This window comes from Nycticebus coucang, chromosome 1 (genome assembly GCF_027406575.1).
Source record: "Nycticebus coucang isolate mNycCou1 chromosome 1, mNycCou1.pri, whole genome shotgun sequence".
NCBI classification, from domain to species: domain Eukaryota; kingdom Metazoa; phylum Chordata; class Mammalia; order Primates; family Lorisidae; genus Nycticebus; species Nycticebus coucang.
The window spans coordinates 137,708,186-137,727,423 of record NC_069780.1 but is presented as its reverse complement, the minus strand read 5'-3'; the positions used below and the strand labels follow the sequence as shown (position 1 = coordinate 137,727,423).

At 42.8% G+C, this 19,238-nt stretch overlaps 1 protein-coding gene and 1 pseudogene across 4 annotated transcripts in view; both read left to right on the top strand.

Annotated features, from left to right (window-relative positions):
* Positions 1–19,238, top strand: part of BDP1 (B double prime 1, subunit of RNA polymerase III transcription initiation factor IIIB) — a 110,540-nt gene that overhangs the window by 765 nt on the left and 90,537 nt on the right. For 2 of the 4 annotated variants that reach the window (XM_053589120.1, XM_053589100.1), the window contains exons 2-5: positions 6,279–6,558; positions 10,993–11,102; positions 12,878–12,937; positions 17,371–17,499. In XM_053589120.1, the coding sequence (XP_053445095.1) occupies positions 6,279–6,558; positions 10,993–11,102; positions 12,878–12,937; positions 17,371–17,499 (579 nt within the window). The remainder of the gene's footprint in view (positions 1–6,278; positions 6,559–10,992; positions 11,103–12,877; positions 12,938–17,370; positions 17,500–19,238) is intronic. The other 2 variants (XM_053589110.1, XM_053589127.1) reach the window with 2 other exon arrangements.
* LOC128591711 (uncharacterized) lies at positions 9,610–9,762 on the top strand (annotated as a pseudogene).

Genomic DNA, 19,238 nt, shown 5'->3' with positions numbered 1-19,238 from the left:
AAGGAATTCTGGTTACTTAACTTGTGCTCTTTGAGGAACATGCCTGTGTTTCCTAATGGGGAAGCCTGTCATTAGCCTCGTATACCACGTTTGGATTCAGGACTTTTCTACTTTTAGGATCAGGACTGTTCTACTTTTTTTTTTTTTAAGACTTGTGATCTCAATCTGTCGCCCAGGCTTGAGTGCAGTGGAGGATTGATCATGGTTTACTGTAACCTTCAAATCCTGGGCACAAGGAATACTTTTTGCCACAGCCTCTGCAGTAGCTGGGACTATAGACTCTAATGGAAGGTGGCTATGCTGCCCCTGGTCCTGCCCTCCTGGCTTTAACCTGTTCTGCCTGCGCCTCCCAGAATGCTGGGATTACCTGCATAAGCCACAACGCTTGGGCAGTGCTCCTTTACTTAATTTAACAATTTAAGTAGACTTCCCAGGAAGAATTTATTTATCTGTAAAATGGGGAGAATATTATCTATTCACTAGTTCGAGGCTGGAATGTGCCATGATCAAACCACTGGGCTCCAGCTTGGGTAACAAAGCCAGACCCTGAGTCTAAAAAAATGCTGATCTTGGTGGCAGGCCTAGGTGGGTGGATTGCTTGAGCTCACTAGTTCAAGCCAAGTCTGAGCAAGAGTGAGACCCCAGGCCAGGTGCAGTGGTTCACATCTGTAATCCTAGCACTCTGGGAGGCTGAGGTGGGTGGATTGCTTGAGCTTACCAGTTTGAGACCAGCCTGAGCAAGAGCGAGACTCCGTCTCTACTAAAAATAGAAAAACTGAGGGGAGAGGATCGCTTAAGCCCAAGAGTTTGAGGTTGCTATGAGCTATGATGATGCCACAGCACTTTATGTGGGGCACAAAGTGAGACTTTCTCAAAAAAAAAAAAAAACCAAAAAGCAAAAAGCCCCCAAACACCCAAACAAATAATTACCTGTTTGGATGCTTGGAGCATGATTGTGGTAATTAGAGATAACTCATATAAACCATATATTGCACATAGGACATGACAGAATAGTTGCCCACCAAAACTTACTATTTTTCATTTCAGGTTAATATAAGGGTATGTACAAATGTGTTACATTGTTTGCATTTGTTAGGTAAAGTTCAAATTGTAGTCGAAACCTTCCCCCAGGAGGTGTGCCATATACCCCTACATTGTACTGGTTAAGATAGAGCTTACCAACTCCCTCCGTCTCTTTTCCCCTCCTTCTGCTTTCTCCCTCCTTTCTTTTTTCTCCTTCCCTCAAATTATTTGTGTTTAAAAAGGTGACAGAGGCTTGGCGCCTGTCGCCACATACGACAGAGAGCTGGTGGGTTTGAATCCAGCCTGAGTCTGCCAAACAACAATGATAACTACCACCAAAAAAAAAAAAAAAAAAGCCGGGCATTGTAGTGGGCGCCTGTAGTCCCAACTACTTGGGAGGCTGAGGCAAGAGAATCACTTAAGCCCAGGAGTTGGAGGTTACTGTGAGCTGTGATGCCATGGCACTCTACCCAGGGCAACAGCTTGAGGCTCTGTCTCAAAAATAAAAAAATAAAAAGGTAACAGAGTAAGACAACTCAGGTTAAGATGGTCTCTGTTTCTATATTATATATGGGGAAACCAGTAAACAATCCTTTTTTTTTGAGACAGAGTCTCACTTTGTTGCCCTTGGTAGAGTGCTGTGGCATCACAGCTCACAGCAACCTCCAGCTGTTAGGCTTAGGAGAGTCTCTTGCCTCAGCCTCCGGAGTAGCTGGGATTACAGGTGCTCGCCACAACACCGAGCTGTTTTTTTTTTTTTTTTTTTTCGTTGTTGTTGTTGCAGTTTGGCTGGGGCTGAGTTTGAGCCTGCCATCCTTGGTATTTGGGGCTGGACCACAGGCGCCACCCCCCCCCCCCCTTTTTTTTTTTTTTTTTTGAGACAGAGTCTCACTTTGTTGCCCTTGGTAGAGTGCCCTGGCGTCATAGCTTCCAGCAACTTCAAACTCTTGGGCTCAAGTGATTCTCTTGCTTCAGCCTCCCAAATAGCTGGGACTACAGGCGCCCACCACAACACCCGGCTAGTTTTAGAGATGAGGTCTTGCTCTGGCTCAGGCTGGTCCCAAATCTGTGAGCTCAGGTAGTCCACTCACCTTGGCCTCCCATAGGCCCATAGGATTATAGGCCTGAGCCACCTCACTGGGCCCAGTGAACAATTTTTTTTTTTTTTTTTTTTTTTGAGACAGTCTTACTATGTGGCCCTGGGTAGACTGCTGTGGCGTCATAGCTCACAGCAACCTCAAACTCTTGCGTTTAAGCGATTCTCTTGCCTTAGCCTCCCAAGTAGCTGGGACTACAGGGCACATAGTTGTCATTGTTTGGCAGGCCCAGGCTGGATTCGAACCCACCAGCTTCGTTGTATGTAGCTGGCACCCTAGTCACTGAGTTACAGGCACCCAGCCCAGTAAACAATCTTTTTTTTTTTTTTTTTTTTTTTTTTTTATTTTTGGCCGGGGCTGGGCTTGAACCCGCCACCTCCGGCATATGGGACCGGCGCCCTACCCGTTGAGCCACAGGCGCCGCCCCCAGTAAACAATCTTAAGTGACAGTTAAGATGGTAGAAATTCTATTTATGGGCTGGGTGCCTGAAGCTTGGTGATTAGAGTGCCAGTCCTGTACGCCAGGGCTGGTGGCTTTGAACCCGGCCTGGGCCTGCTTAACAGATGAACAAAAAAGGCAGTGCCCATAGTTCAGTGGGTAGGGCACAGGCCACTTACAGCAAGGCTGGCGGGTTTGAACCCAGCCCAGGTCAGCTAAAACAACGATGACAACTGCAACAACAACAACGGCAACAAAAAAAAATTGCTGGGCATTGTGGCTGGTGCATGTGGTCTCAGATACTTGGGAGGCTGGGGTAGGGGAATCACTTGAGCCCAATAGTTGGAGGTTGCTATGAGCTGTGATGCCACGGCACCATACCCCGGGCAACAGCTTGAGACTCTGTCTCTCCCTTCCCCCCCAAAAAAAGGGGGCCAGGCGCAGTGGCTCATTCCCGTAATCCTAGCACTACGGAAGGCTGAGGTGTGTGAATTGTGTGAATTGGAGACCAACCTGAGCAAAAGGGAGACCTCGTTTCTACTAAAAATAGAAAAAACTCTGAGGCAAGAGAATTGCTTGAGCCCAAGAGTTGGAGGTTGTTGGGAGCTAAGATGCCACAGCGTTCTACCTAGGGTGAGAGCTTGAGACTGTTAAAAAAAAAAAAGAAAAAAATCAGCGGTGCCCATAGCTCAGTTGGCAGGGTGTGGGCCACATACACCAAGGGTGGCGGGTTCCAACCCTGTGCAGACCTGCTAAACAACAGTGATAACTGCAATCAAAAAATAGCTGGGCGTTTGGTGGGTGCCTGTAGTCCCAGCTACTTGAGAGGTTGAGGCAAGAGAATCTATTAAGTCCAAGAGTTTGAGGTTGCTGTGAGCTATGTCGCTATGGCACTTTACTAAGGGCGACATAGAAAAAAAAAATTCTATTTATGCTGTGACAAAGGTGAAAAATTTATTTTTGGCACATTTTCCTCTATTGCTCTGAACTGGTGCTGGCCATGGGGTGCTATTTTGATAACTCAGTGATAAAACTTACTGATGTCCAAGATTCTTAATGAATTGATGTAAAAATTTCTACACAGAAGCCTGGCACAGTGGCTCAAGCCTGTACTTGTAGCATTGCAGGAGGTTGTGGTGGGCGGATTGCTTGAGCTCAGGAGTTGGAGACCAGCTTGAGCAAGAGTAAGACCCCATCTCTAAAATATAGTTGGGCATTGCGGTGGGCACATGTAGTCCCAGCTACACAGGGAGGCTGAGGAAAGAGTATCACTTGAACCCAAGAGTTTGAGGTTGCTGTGATCTATGAAGCTCTGGCACTCTACTGAGGGTGACACAGTGAAACTCTGTCTCAAAAAATTTCTCTGCAGAAAATTGATTATTTATTTTTTGAGACAGAGTCTCACTCTGTTGCCCAGGCTGAAGTATTATGGCATCAGCGTAGCTCACAACAACCTCAAACTCTTGAGTTCCAGCAATCCTCCTCCCTCAGCCTCCCAAGTAGCTGGAACTACAGGCACTGCCACAATGCCAGGCTAATTTTTCTATTTTTAGTAGAGATGAGGTCCCCCCCCCCTTTTTTTTGAGTCTCACTTAGTTGCCCTGGGTTGAGCACTGGTTTTAGAGCTCACAGCAACCTCAAACTCCTGGGCTCAAGCGATTCTCTTACCTCAGCCTTCCAAGTAGCTGGGACTACTGATACCTGCCACAGTGCCCGGCTATTTTTAGAGATGGGGTCTCACTTTTGCTCAGGCTGGTCTCGAACTCATGAGCTCAGGTGATCCACCGGCCTTGGCCTCCCAGCGTGCTAGGATTACAGGCGTCAGCCACCTCACACTGCCTGTTTTTTAATCCTTATATTGCCTCTTTTCTTGACTTAATTTGCTTTAAGGCCGTTCTTGAAATATTTATGTCTAAACTATACCATCCTATGTATAATACTATATAGTTTGGGGTAACTGAGCAATTATTTTTGACTGAAGAGTTTATTCTGTATAAGTAGAGTTATACCTCAAATAGAATTTGGTTTGGCTTATGTAGCTAAATGTATGTCTTCAAGTATAATACAAATATTTTGGAGGCTCGAAGTTTTGTGTATTTGATTTGACTGATCTCAGATTAGCAAGTAAAGTTTAGACGAGTTTAAGGAGATATCACCGTGACCTAAAAATTTTTAATTTAATATATAATTCATAGGCGGCGCCTGTGGCTCAGTGAGTAGGGCGCCGGCTCCATATGCCGAGGGTGGTGGGTTCAAACCCAGCCCTGGCCAAACTGCAAAAAAAAAAATAGCCGGGCGTCGTGGCGGGCGCCTGTAGTCCCAGCTACTCTGGAGGCTGAGGCAGGAGAATTGCCTAAGCCCAGGAGTTGGAGGTTGCTGTGAGCTGTGTGACGCCATGGCACTCTACCGAGGGCCATAAGTGAAACTCTGTCTCTACAAAACAAAAAAAAAACCATCTATATATATATATATAAAATTTGTAAAGTTAATTACACTTTTTTTTTCAGACAGAGTCTGACCATGTTGCCCTCAGTAGAGTGCTATGACATTACAGCTCACAGCAACCTCCTACTCTTCGGCTTAAGTGATACTCTTGCCTCAGCCTCACAACTAGCTGGGACTATAGGCGCCTGCCACAACACCTGGCTATTTTTTGGTTGTAGTTGTTTATCTGGCCCAGGTCGGGATTGAACCTGTCATCCTTGGTATATGTGGCTGGTGCTGTAACTGCTGTGCTATGGGTGCCGAGCCTTTTTTTTTTTTTTTTTTTTTGAGACTTGAGTGTCACTATGTTGTCCTCGGTAGAGTGCTGTGGTGTCATAGCTCACAGAAACCTTCAACTCTGGGGCTTAAGTGATTCTCTTGCCTCAGCCTCCCAAGCAGCTGGGACTACAGGCATCCACCACATGCCCTGCTATATTTCTGTTGAAGTTGTCATTGTTGCTTAGTTGGCCCAGGCTGGGTTCGAACCCACCACCCTCAGTGTATGTGGCTGGAGCCGTAACCACTGTGCTATGGGTGCTGAGCCCATAAACTTAATTATAAATTATTAATTTTTAAAAAGCAACTCTTGGTTATCTGGTAATTCAAATTTGGCTAATTAAGCTTTGTTCTGTAACTTAGTTGTTTTTTGTTTTTTTTGAGGGAGCTAAGCATATAATTATGTGCTCTAATATACTGAGGGACTTGAACTTCCAAAAAAGTAATGATTTTGACTTGGTGCCTGTAGCTCAGTGAGTAGGATGCTGGCCACATACACGGAGGGTGGCAGGTTTGAACCTGGCCTGGGCCTGCTAACTAACAATGACACCTGCTACCAAAAAGTAGCCGGGTGTTGTGGCAGGTGCCTGTAGTTCTAGCTGCTTGGGAGGCTGAGGCAGGAGAATTGCTTAAGCCTAATACTTTGGGGTTGCTGTGAACTGTGATGTGATGGTACTTACTGAGGGTGACATAGTGAGACTTTTTTCTCACTTTTTTAGTGAGACTAAAAAAAAAGAAAAAGTAATAGTTTTTATTAGAATTGACATATATTATAAAGTTTTATTAAATATTTTTTTATAATCTTTGTCATCAGCATAAATCTCAAGTTTATTGATTTTTTTTAAATTTTATTTTTAAATAATGAGACTTTACTATTTTGGATTTTTACCAGGTTATGTTTTTACACTAGCATGTATAAAAGAAGTTAATGGTGCCCTTTTTTTCTTTTTAAATTTCAGCAGCGATGAAAAGATTGGTGATGAGAAAGATGTTGAAGAATCCAATAAATCTTCCTGTATTGTTTCCCACAAAAGAAAGCGAATGCCAAGTACTTCTAGTCTTGTTAAACCTAGTGTTAGTTTTCCTTCAGAATCTCCTCCCTTATCCACAGTTAACCAAGAAACTCCACAGCCAAACCCCAGTCCAACAAAAGAGAAGCAGCCATGCTCAGATAGATATCGGATATATAAAGCCCAGAAACTGAGGGAAATGTTAAAAGAAGAATTGAGGAAAGAGAAGGTAAGGCAAGACAATCAGAATTTTTATATTACCTGTTGGATTTCTGTTTTTGTGTTAATCAGGCATCATTTGGAAGAAAAACATCTGTAGCATTTTGATGAAAGCATAAAACCATAGAATATCCCTTACTGCTAGGAAAATCTTTTGTTAGTCCATGAAGAAGCACTGTGGACTTAGTAAACCACTTTTCTCACTGATGGTGATTTTTCCTTTTTTCTTTTTAAGACAGAGTCTCTCTTTGTCCCCCTCGGTAGAGTGCCGTGGTGTCATAGCTCACAGCAACCTCTAAGTCTTGGGCTTACGTGATTTTCTTGGCTCAGCCTCCCAGGTAGCTGGGACTATAGGTGTCCACCGCAATGCCTGGCCAGCTATTTTTAGAGATGAGGTCTCACTCTGGCTCAGGCTGGTCGACAGCTCAGGTAATCCACCTACCTTGGTCTCCCAGAGTGCTAGAATTACAGCTGTGAGCCTCTGAGCCTGGCCCTACATATTTTATTCATTTATATTTTTCATATTTTTGATGAAGGTCTCAAAAAGTTTTATGTATGTACACAGATAACACATTTATAAAATAAACCTTCAGTTATATTTTTACATGAAGATATCCAAGTGTTATGTGGTATGCTTACTTGAATTCAGACAATATAGTTGAGGAAAATGAATTGGTATTGTTTGTTTATTTATTTATTTATGAATGACAGAGTCTCACTCTGGTGCCCTAAGTAGAGTGCCAAGGCATCATAGTTCACAGGAACCTGATACTCTTGAGCTTGTCTCAGCCTCCTGAGTAGCTGGGACTATAGGTGCTCACTACAACTCTTGCTCAGGCTGGTCTTGAACTCCTGAGCTCAAGCAGATCACCTGCCTCTGCCTTCCAATGTGCTAGGATAATAGGCATGAGCTTCTGTGCCTGGCCTAGTATTGTTTTCTAAATTGGCAATGAGGAAAATTACAAATGGGAAACGTTTGTAGTATGTTTAATAGTCCATGGTCTTTTTAATCTTGAAGATTGATTTTTTTTTTTCCTTTTAGAGTAGTGTAACAGTAGCAAGGTATGCTGGCCCTGGAGTTAGATACTTGAGGTTTGACTCTTAGCTTCATCATTTATTAGCTGTGTGACCTTGGATAATTTAATTAATCTATGTCTGTTCCTCATCTGTAAAATAGGACCAATAATGGTACAGGTTCAGCATCCCTAACCTGAAAAATGCTCCAAAATCTGAAACTTTCGGAATGCTTTTGTGGTGCTCAAAGGAAATCAGAGCAGTTTGGATTTTGGATTTTCAGATTAGGGATGTTCAACTCATATGTACTTTTATTTCAAAATGTAAAGAAATCTTAAAACTGGAACTTTTTTTTTTTTGGTAGAGACAGAGTCTCACTTTACTGCCCTGGGTAGAGTGCCGTGGCGTCACACGGCTCACAGCAACCTCCAGCTCCTGGGCTTATGTGATTCTCTTGCCTCAGCCTCCCGAGCAGCTGGGACCATAGGCTCCCACCACAACGCCCGGCTATTTTTTTGTTGCAGTTCGGCCTGGGCTGGGTTTGAACCCACCACCCTCGGTATATTTTTTTGTTGCAGTTTGGCCTGGGCTGGGTTTGAACCCACCACCCTCGGTATATGGGGCCGGCGCCCTACTCACTGAGCCACAGGTGCCGCCCAAATCTGGAACATTTTTGTCCCAAACATTACAATAAAGAATACTCAACCTTGGGCGGCGCCTGTGGCTCAGTTGGTAAGGTGCCAGCCCCATATACCGAGGGTGGCGGGTTCAAACTCGGCCCCGGCCAAACTGCAACCAAAAAATAGCCGGGCGTTGTGGCGGGCGCCTGTAGTCCCAGCTACTCGGGAGGCTGAGGAAAGAGAATCGCTTGGGCCCAGGAGTTGGAGGTTGCTGTGAGCTGGGTGAGGCCACGGCACTCTACTGAGGGCCATAAAGTGAGACTCTGTCTCTACAAAAAAAAAAAAAGAATACTCAACCTTAGCTCAAGTGGCTAAGGCACCAGCCACATACACCAGAGCTGGCAGGTTCGGGCCTATCAAACAACAGTGACAACTACAACCAAAAATAGCTGGGCATTGTGGTGGGCGCCTGTTGCCCCAGCTACGTGGGAGGCTTAGGCAAGAGAATTGCTTAAGCTCAAGAGTTCGAGGTTGAGGTTGCTGTGAGCTGTGATGCAACAGCACTCTACCCAGGGTGACAGCTTGAGGCTCTGTCTCAAAAAAAAAAAAAAAAAAGTACTCAACCCATATCTACTTCATTGGAGGGTTGCGAAGATTAAATGAGTTAATATACATAAAAGACATTTAAACTGCCATCTTGCAAATTGGTATTAAGTGCCCAACCAGTGTCAGCTCATACTATGAAAAAAAGGATACTTTTTTTTTTTTAGAGACAGTCTTAGTTTGTCGCCCTCTGTAGAGTGTTGTAGCGTCATAGCTCACAGCAACCTGCAGCTCTTGAGCTTAGGTGATTCTCTTGCCTCAGCCTCCGGAGTAGCTGGGACTACAGGCACCCACCACCATGCCTGGCTGTTTTTTTGTTGCAGTTTGAACCTGCCATCCTTGTTATATGGGGCCGGCGCCCTACAAAAGTAGGCACTGCCCTACTTTTTTTTTTTTTCTTTTAATTAAGAGGAAGGCATTTTGCTTGGTGCTTTATATCTGTTGTCTCATGCAATCTCTGAACTATGTGAAATAAATGCCACTGTTTTACACAGGAGGAAACAAGCTGATATCTGTTATTTGCTTTGTGTCAAGAGTAAGTTCAGGATAGGAGATTTCAGTTCATATCGTAAAATCTTTGCCTCTAAGTATTTAAGGTCCTAGAATGTTCTATGTTTTATATAATCTGCCTAATTGTATTTATATTGGGGAATTAACATTTGCTTTAAGAATTCTATAAAATACACAAAATTCCAGTTCCCTGTAGGGTAAACAAAAGCTATGTACATATAATTTTCAGTAAGCTACTTAGAATTTAGTTAGAAGGTATCTGTAAGCATGATTTTATACATTGAGCTTTTATCTAGTCTTAGATAATTTAATATATCGCTTCTTGGCCTTTTGGCTAAGATCAAGTCTAGATACTTTAATATTTATTTATTTATTTGTTTATTTATTTATTTATGAGACAGGGTATCACTCTGTTGCCCAGGCGTAGAGTGCTGTGTTGTCATATCTCACAGCATGCTCAAACTTCTGGGCTCAAGCTATCTTCTTGTCATAGCTTCCTGAGTAGCTGGGACTACAGACACCTACCACAATGCCTAGCTAATTTTATTTTATTTTTTAATTTTAGTTTTTTTTTTTTTTTTTTGAGACGGAGTTTCACTATGTTGCCCTCGGTAGAGTGCCATGGTGTCACAGTTCACAGCAACCTCCAGCTCTTGGGCTTAGGTGATTCTCTTGCCTCAGCCTCCCGAGTAGCTGGGACTACAGGTGCCTGCCACAATGCCCGGCTATTTTTTTGTTGCCTATTTTTTAATTTTATTTATTTATTTATTTTTAGCTAATTTATTTTTATTTTTATTTTCAGTACAGACAGTGTGTTGCTCTTTTGCTCAGGCTGGTCTCCAATTTAGGAGCTCAAGCAGTCCACTTGTCTTCCCTTCCCAGAGTGCTAAGATTGCCACCTCACTGGGCAATACTTTATTTTATTTTATTTTTGAGACCACGTATTACTCTGTCACCTAGGCTAGAGTGCCATGGTGGCATATTAATAGCAACCTCAAACTCTTAGGCTCAGGCATCTTCTTGCCTTAGCCTCCCTAGAAGATAGGACTACAGGCATGCTCCATCACATGCAGTTAATTGTTTTTTATATTTTTAGTAGAGATGGTGTCTTATTCTTGCTCAGGCTAGTCTTGAACTTGAGAGCTCAAGTAATCAACCTGCCTTGGCCTCCAAGAGTGCTAGGGTTATGGGCATGAGCCACCACACCCAGCCCTGGGCCAATACTTTAATTTTCTTTTTTCTTTTCTTTTTTTTAGAGACAGAGTCTCACTTTGTCATGCTCAGTAGAGTGCCTGTGGTGTCACAGCTCACAGCAACCTCCAGCTCTTGGGCTTAGGCGATTCTCTTGCCTCAGCCTTCCGAGTAGCTGGGACTACAGGCGCCCGCCATAACACCCGGCTATTTTTTTTGTTGTGGTTTGGCCAGGGCTGGGTTTGAACCTGCCAACCTCAGTATATTGGGGCCGGCACCCTACTCACTGAGCCACAGGTGCTCCCCTAATTTTCAAAAACTAAAAACTATGAAGGGTCATGTAGTACAACTTTTTAATACTTAGTTTATAAAATTGCATGATTTGGGTAAGGATAATATTAAAGCATTTGCAATGAATTTAACAGTAGACTGTATTTGAATATAGTATATCTCCAATTCTTCTATATTTATAAAATAAAAGTGGATCTGTGTGTTTGTGCATATAGAAGCAATGGAAAAACAAATATGCTATAAGTGAAAGTCAGAAGCTACGAGATCGTTCAAAAATGACTATGAGAGACCTCATTTATTACCTGCCAGATAACAATCCAATGACGTAAGTAAAATTTATTTTACTTTTTTGGGGTATGTAGTGGTTTAAATATCACGTTTAAAGTATAAGTTCATGTTCCAAAAACCAGTTGCCAAATTTGTAATACATGCAGTGGCCTTTTAGACAGAATTGTTTTTTCCTGTGAAGATCCCAGAAGTGTAGATGAAATTTTCTAACCAATGTTAGTGGTGTTTCAAGTAACTGCTTACTGGGGATGGTAAATGATACCCTTTATCTCTGAGATTAAAAATAAATTTTCTGGGCCAAGCATGGTGGCTCATGCCTGTAATCCTAGCACTCTGGGAGGCCGAGGTGGGTGGATTGCTTGAACTCACGAGTTCGAGACTAGCCTGAGCAAGAGCAGGACCCCGTCTCTACTAAAAATAGGAAAACTGAGGCAAGAGGATCACTTGAGTCTGATTCGGAGGTTGCTGTGAGCTATGACGCCACAGCATTCTACCCAGGGCGACAGCTTTAGACTCTTGTTTAAAAACAAAGTTTCTTGTGTGGACACAGTGGCTCATGTCTGTTGTAATTCTAGCACTTTGGGAGGCTGAGGTGGGACGATTGCTTGAGGTGAGGAATTTCAGACCCACAGGGACGATTGCTTGAGGTGAGGAATTTCAGACCCACATGAACAACATAGCTAGGTTCTGGTTCTACAAAAAATTTTTTGGAAATTTGTCAAATTAGTGCACCTGTAGTCCTGGACTACTCAGAATGCTGATTCAGGAGGGTCACTTGAGCACAGCTGTTTGAGGTTGCAGTGAGCTGTGATTGCACCACAGCACTCCAGCCTGGTGACAGAGCAAGACCTTGCCTTTTATTTAAAAAAACAAAAACAAGGGCAGTGTCTGTGGCTTCAACAGAGTAGGGTGCCGGCCCCATATGCCGGAGGTGGCGGGTTCAAACCCAGCCCCAGCCAAAAACTGCAAAAAAACCCAAAAAACAACAGTTTTTCTTTTTTTGTTACATAAATTAGGGAGGTAAAATCAGCTAAGCATTTTTTTTTTTTTTTAAGATTGTAATTTCTTTTTTTTTTTTTTTTTTTGTAGAGACAGAGTCTCACTTTATGGCCCTCGGTAGAGTGCCGTGGCCTCACAGAGCTCACAGCAACCTCCAACTCCTGGGCTTCAAGCGATTCTCTCACCTCAGCCTCCCGAGTAGCTGGGACTACAGGCGCCCGCCACAACGCCCGGCTATTTTTTGGTTGCAGTTTGGCCGGGGCCGGGTTTGAACCCGCCACCCTTGGCATATGGGGCTGGCGCCCTACCGACTGAGCCACAGGCGCCGCCCAAGATTGTAATTTCTATTTCTTATGTAGTGGCAGTTTAACAAATCCTCCGAGAATAAATCTCCTTGTGTGCCTGAGGTAGAAGTTGTGGCATGTTCTTCAGAGTAGTCCTTGTTTACATTTACCAGGTCTTTGGCCTGTTTGATGGAAGGGCCAGAAACCTAGGTTTTGAGTTGTCTGATATTGAGTAGTTAAGAGACAAGCTACCTGGGTGCATCATACCTTGGGACCGGTAGCTTCCCTTCACTGAGGACTTAGGGGGTAAGACTGTTCTCTACTTAGCGCCTACCACATTATTTTTACTTAAGGAGAAATTTTTGACTGAAAACTGATTGTTGGACTGCATTGTCATTAGTTATGTGCTATGGTATGTTAAAAAAAACCCCACAGAACTTAGAATACTTTGCTTTTTACTTACAGATAGAATTGACAGATATAAATTAGTAGTGTATAATATAAGTGTTCTGTTATTTGTGTTTAATAGTTCTTCACTGGAACAAGAAAAGAAAATGGAAAAGTCATTGCCTGCAGTCCAGACAAGAGAGTAAGCATCATTTTTTAAAAAAATATGTTCTGGCTCGGTCACATACACCAGAGCTGATGGGTTCAAATCCAGCCTGGGCCTGCCAAACAATGACAACCACAATCAAACAAGGTGTTGTGGCAGGTGCCTGTGGTCCTAGCTGCTCAGGAGGCTGAGGCAAGAGAATTGCTTAAGCCCAGGAATTGGAGGTTGCTGTGAGCTGTGACACCACGGCACTCTACCCAGGGCGACAGCTTGAGGCTCTGTCTCAAAAAAAAAAAAAAAATATATATATATATATATATATTCTATTATGATTTCATTAAAAAAATACAATTAGAGCCTGAGCACAGTGGCTGACAACTATGATTTCAGTCTTTTGGCAGGCCAAGGTGGGAAGATAACTTGTGACCAGCCTGGGCAAAAAAGCAAGACTTTATCCTTAAAAAAAGAAAGAAAGAAAAGAAAATAAGAAAAACTGGGCGGCGCCTGTGGCTCAGTGAGTAGGGCGCCAGCCCCATATGCTGAGGGTGGCGGGTTCAAACCCAGCCCCGGCCAAACTAACAAAATAATAGCCGGGCATTGTGGCGGACCCCTGTAGTCCCACCTGCTCGGGAGGCTGAGGCAAGAGAATCGCATAAGCCCAGGAGTTAGAGGTTGCTGTGAGCCGTGTGATGCCACGGCACTCTACCTGAGGGCGGGTACAGTGAGACTCTGTCTCTACAAAAAAAAAAAAAAGAAAATAAGAAAAACTAGCCAGGGCGGTGCCTATAGCTCAGTGGGTGGGGCACTGGCCATATACACCGAGGCTGGCGGGTTCAAACTCAGCCCTGGCCAGCTAAAACAGCAGTGCAACTGCAACAACAATAACAAAAAATAGCTGGGTGTTGTGGCAGGCACCTGTAGTCCCAGCTACTTGGGAGGCTGAGGCAAGAGAAATCACTTAAGTCCAGTAGTTTGAGGTTGCTGTGAGCTGTGATGCCATGGTTCTCTACTGAGGGTGACATAGTGAGACTCTGTCTCAAAGAAATATTAACCAAGTGTGGTGTGTGTCTAAAGTCTTGGCTACTCAGGAGGCTAAGGCGAGAGGATCACTTAAGTCCTAAGAGTTTGAGGCTGTGCTGATCAGCCTGAGAAACAGAGTGAGACCCTGTCCTCTTAAAAAAGAAAAATGAAATAAAAAAAAAAGAAATCAAATGGTGTTTCCTCTTATAATCATATTTATTTGGAGTTTTAAAATAGACTCAATAAGGGGCGGCACCTGTGGCTCAAAGGAGTAGGGTGCTGGCCCCATATGCCAGAGATGGCGGGTTCAAACCCAGCCCCAACCAAAAACTGCAAAAAAAAAAAAATAGACTCAATAAGATTTGTATAAGAAATCAATATGCCCTTTTATAAGAAATCAATATGAAAGCCCTATACTACTTTGGTATTACGTATGTAACTGAACGATATTATGATTTTATTTTATTTGTTGTTTTTTTTTCTTTTTTTTTTTTTAATTTGGCTGGGGCTGGGTTTGAACCCGCCACCTCCGGCATATGGGACCGGCGCCCTACCCGCTGAGCCACAGGCGCCGCCCTTATTTATTGTTTTTGAGACAGAGCCTCAGGCTGTCATCCTGGGTAGAGTGCCATAGCATCACAGCTCACAGTAACCTCCAACTCCTGGGCTTAAGCGATTCTCTTGCCTCAGCTTCCCAAGTAGTTGAGACTACAGGCGCCTACCACGATGCCCAGCTATTTTTTGGTTGTAGTTGTCATTGTTGTTTGGCAGGCCTGGGCTGGATTCAAACCTGCCAGCTCTGGTGTATGTGGCTGGTGCCTTAGCCGCTTGAACTACAGGGGCTGAGCCCAATATTATGATTTTAAATTAAAGCTTTTAGAATTAAGAAAGCCTAGTGTTGGCTCGGCGCCCGTGGCATAGTGGGTATGGTGCCAGCCACATGCATCGAGGTTGGTGGGTTTGAACCCGGCCCTGGCCAGCTAAACAACAGTGACAACTGCAACAAAAAATAGCTGGGCCTTGTAGTGGGCACTCGTAGTCCCAGTTACTTGGGAGGCTGAGGCAAGAGAATCGCTTAAGCCCAATAATTTGAGGTTGCTGTGAGCTGTTTCACCATGGCATTCTATCAAGGGCAACATAGTGAGACTCTGTCTCAAAAAAGAAAAAAAAAAAGTCTGGTGGCTCATGGTTCACGCCTATAATCCTAGCACTCTGGGAGGCCTGAGGTGGATGGATTGCCCTGAGCTCACAGGTTCGAGACCAGCCTGAACAAGAATGACACCCCTGTCTCAACAAAATAGAGTAGCCAAGTGTTGTAACTGGTGTCTGTAGTCCCAGCTATTTGGGAGGCTGAGGCAAGAGTTTGTTTGAGCCCAAGAGTTTGAGGTTGCTGTGAGCTGTGATGCCAACATTCTACCAAGGGGGACATAGTGAGACTGTTTCAAAAAAAACAAAAAAAGAAAGAAAGAATGAAGAAAGCTTTGTTTTGTCTTAGAATAGTGATGCATACACATGTTACAAAATTCAAGAGAACCAAAGGTGAATACTGAGTAGTCTTCTGATTCATTTTCTGTAATCTACTTCCTCTCCCTGGACTGAACAAATGTTACCAGTTTTTTTAATGTATAATTCCAGTTCTGGTCTTGATACCTAAATAAATGTGTATATATGTTTTTCTTTCTTTTTTTTTTTTTTTTTGTAGAGACAGAGTCTCACTGTACCGCCCTTGGGTAGAGTGCCGTGGCGTCACACAGCTCACAGCAACCTCCAACTCCTGGGCTTAAGCGATTCTCTTGCCTCAGCCTCCGGAGTAGCTGGGACTACAGGCGCCCGCCACAACGCCCGGCTATTTTTTGGTTGCAGTTTGGCCGTGGCTGGGTTTGAACCCGCCACCCTCAGCATATGGGGCTGGCGCCCTACTCACTGAGCCACAGGCACCGCCCTCTTTTTGTATTTCTTAACAGGAAATTAGCATGCCTTCTGTGCTGTCTTGCAACAGCTCTATCTTTGGTGTCATTAGATGTCGTCTATTTTTTGTACAAACTTCCTTTAGTCTTCCATGTAAATAACTGTTATAGGTTAGCTAACTCTCAAGAAATCCCACCAAGAGACCTTTTAGGAAGTTACTGTAGCATTGTACAATTCTAGTTATTGTAGCCATGTAATTTAAATTGGGATACTGTGGAAAATTATCAGAAACATTGAGTGTTCTCTAGTTCTTACTTCAAGGGTTAATGATCATTATTTGCCTAGAATGTATATTGTTTTAAAGCAGTGCAGCGAAGCTTTAAAAATAGTTAGGTTTTACAGGTTTATAGTTTGTGTTTGTTTCAATAAGACCTTAAAGAGGCCAAGCACGATGGCTTATGCTTAGCACATTCGCTTTTGGAGACTGAGATGGGAGGCTTGCTTGAGCGCAGAAGTTCGAGACCAGCCTGGGCAACATGGTGAGACCCAATCTCTACCAAAAAAAAAAATAATAATAATAAAATAAAATAAAAAGAGAGAAAATAAAAAAATTATTCAAGTGTGGTGGTGTGTGCCTGCAGTCCCTGCTACTTGAGGTAGGAGGATCGCTTAAGTCCAAGAGTTTGAGGTTTCAATGTGCTATGATTGCATCACTGTATTATATCCTGAGCAACAGGGCAAGACCCTATCTCAACAAAAACAAAACGGAAAAACAAAAGATCCTCAGGAGATAGTGTAGTAGAATGGAATCATTATTTGGAAAACTGGGTTTTAGCTGTGCCCTGGTTGTCATATAATTTAGAGTAAAAGTTATTTGTATTCTCTAAGGCTCAAATCGGTATGAAAATAATTAATTCCTAAGGGTTAATTAGACGATCGGGAAACTAATGCTATACAACTATAAGTATTATTGTTACTTTCATAATAACTGGATGGATATACTTAAACTATCTTGGGATAGAAAAGATGAGCATTGGCGGCGCCTGTGGCTCAGTCGGTAGGGCGCCGGCCCCGTATGCCAAGGGTGGTGGGTTCAAACCCAGCCCTGGCCAAACTGCAATCAAAAAATAGCCGGGCGTTGTGGCGGGCGCCTGTAGTCCCAGCTACTCGGGAGGCTGAGGCAAGAGAATCGCTTAAGCCCAGGAGTTGGAGGTTGCTGTGAGCTGTGTGAGGCCACGGCACTCTACCGAGGGCCATAAAGTGAGACTCTGTCTCTACAAAAAAAAAAAAAAAAAAAAAGGAAAAGATGAGCATTTATTTCCATTTATTTTAAAAAAATGCAGGCTTCTTACTAAATGCTTCAATATAAAGTTTGAGGAAATCCTATAATTATGTCCTTAACACATAGTATTTTCTATTAGATTATAGGGAAATTTGGAAATAGCTAGAATGTTAAATTTGTAGTAATTTATTATGAAGTTCATAGCATTCAGGAAACACTTTCATGACTATATGAATTAACCTGCCTTCACATTTGGTAGGCAAGAAGGTAAGAGTACTCCTGATGCGGAAGATGATGAAGAACTGGAAGAAGAGACAGATGATGGGCCATTGCTGGTTCCTCGAGTGAAAGTGGCAGAAGATGGTTCTATTATTTTAGATGAAGAAAGGTAGGTTAAGAAAAAGAGGGATAATGGTTTCATGAGAAGAAAGGTGCTTTGTCTATTAAGAGAGTTCCTGTTTTTATATTTGTCATTCTCACTTGATGTTTATATTTGCATAATGAATATTATAAATAGAAAAGTAGGTTAGATTAACATGATTTTCAGCAGTTTTTATAATAACTATGTTTTGTATGAGTAGATGGTACTGCTGCCCTAACACTATTGTTTTGCTGATTTTACTAGTAAATGGGCTGAGCTTACTGAACTAACCACATCCTGCCTTCCACTGAAGAGAGGTTTGGTTCTAATATTGACTCAGTATTGAAGTCAATATTCAACCAATAATATACCTGTGTGTTGATAACTAATAGATGTGAAAAGAAACATAGGTTTAACGTACTTTATGATTCTTATTATGGTGAGGTTTAATTCACTGTTGAGTTTAATTTCTCAGTCATATTATTAAATTTCTCATATCTGGCATTGTAGAATTTAACTGTTTTTCTTAAGTTTACTTTTTTCAAAGAGGATAAATTATTATTAAGTACATAAAAAAGTAATGGAAAGTCTTGACACTTTTAATTAATGAAAATTTTTATAGCATTTACATTTTATGATAATTAAACAAAGATATAATGCTATTAGTACTAGTTGTTTTTGCAGGCTGTTTTCCATTAGTTTGTGACGATGATTTTATTTGTCATTAAGTGGTTGAAAGCATATTTAACTGCTTTGTTGGAATGTAAAACATAAATATAAATGCTTATATACGTTTCTCAATATTTGGAGGGCCTAGTACGATATTATAAATTGAATAGAGGAGGCATGCAAGTAAATCAAGCAGGTGCTTTTTTAGGTGGACTAAGGTTTTTTTTTTATTATCATTTTGTTTATTTTTATTTGAGATAGAGTCTAATTATGTCACCCTTGGTAGAGTGCCCTGATGTCACAACTCATAGCAACCTCAAACTTTTTTGGGCTTAAGTGATTCTCTTGGCTTAGCCTCCCAAGTGGTTGGGACTACAGGCGCCTGCATTAATGTCTGCCTATTCTTTTGTTGTTGTTGCAGTTGTCATTGGTTTTTAGCTAGCCTGGGTGGGGTTTGAACCCACCAGCCTTGGTGCATGTGGCCAGCACCCTGACCACTGTGTGGGCACTGAGCCTTTTTTTTTTTTTTGAAACAGAGTCTCACTCAATTGCCCTGGAGTTGAGTGCTGTGCCATCATAGCTCACAGCAACTTCAAAGTCTTGGGCTTAAGAGATCCTCTTGCTTCAGCCTCCCAAGTAGTTGGGACTACAGGTGCCTGCCACAATGCCTGGCTATATTTATTTATTTGTTTGTTTATTTATTTTTTGAGACAGAGTCTCACTATGTCGCCCTTGGTAGAGTGCCTTGGTGTCACAGCTCACAGCAATTTCAAACTCTTGGGCTTAAGCGATTCTCTTGCCTTAGCCTCCTAAGTAGTTGGGATTACAGGCGCCCACCACAATGCCCAGCTATTTTTTGTTGTAGTTGTCATTGTTGTTTAGCTGGCCCAGGCTGGGTTTGAACCTGCGACCCTCAGTGTATGTGACTGGTGCCCAGCCTGCCCAGCTATTTTTAGAGATAGGGTCTCCTGCTTACTCAGGCTTGTCTTCAACTCCTTAGCTCAGGCAGTCTACCTGCCTCGGCCTCTCAGAGTGCTAGGATTATAGGTGTGAACCACTGTACCCAGCCTTCTAAGGATATTTTTTGTAAATATTAT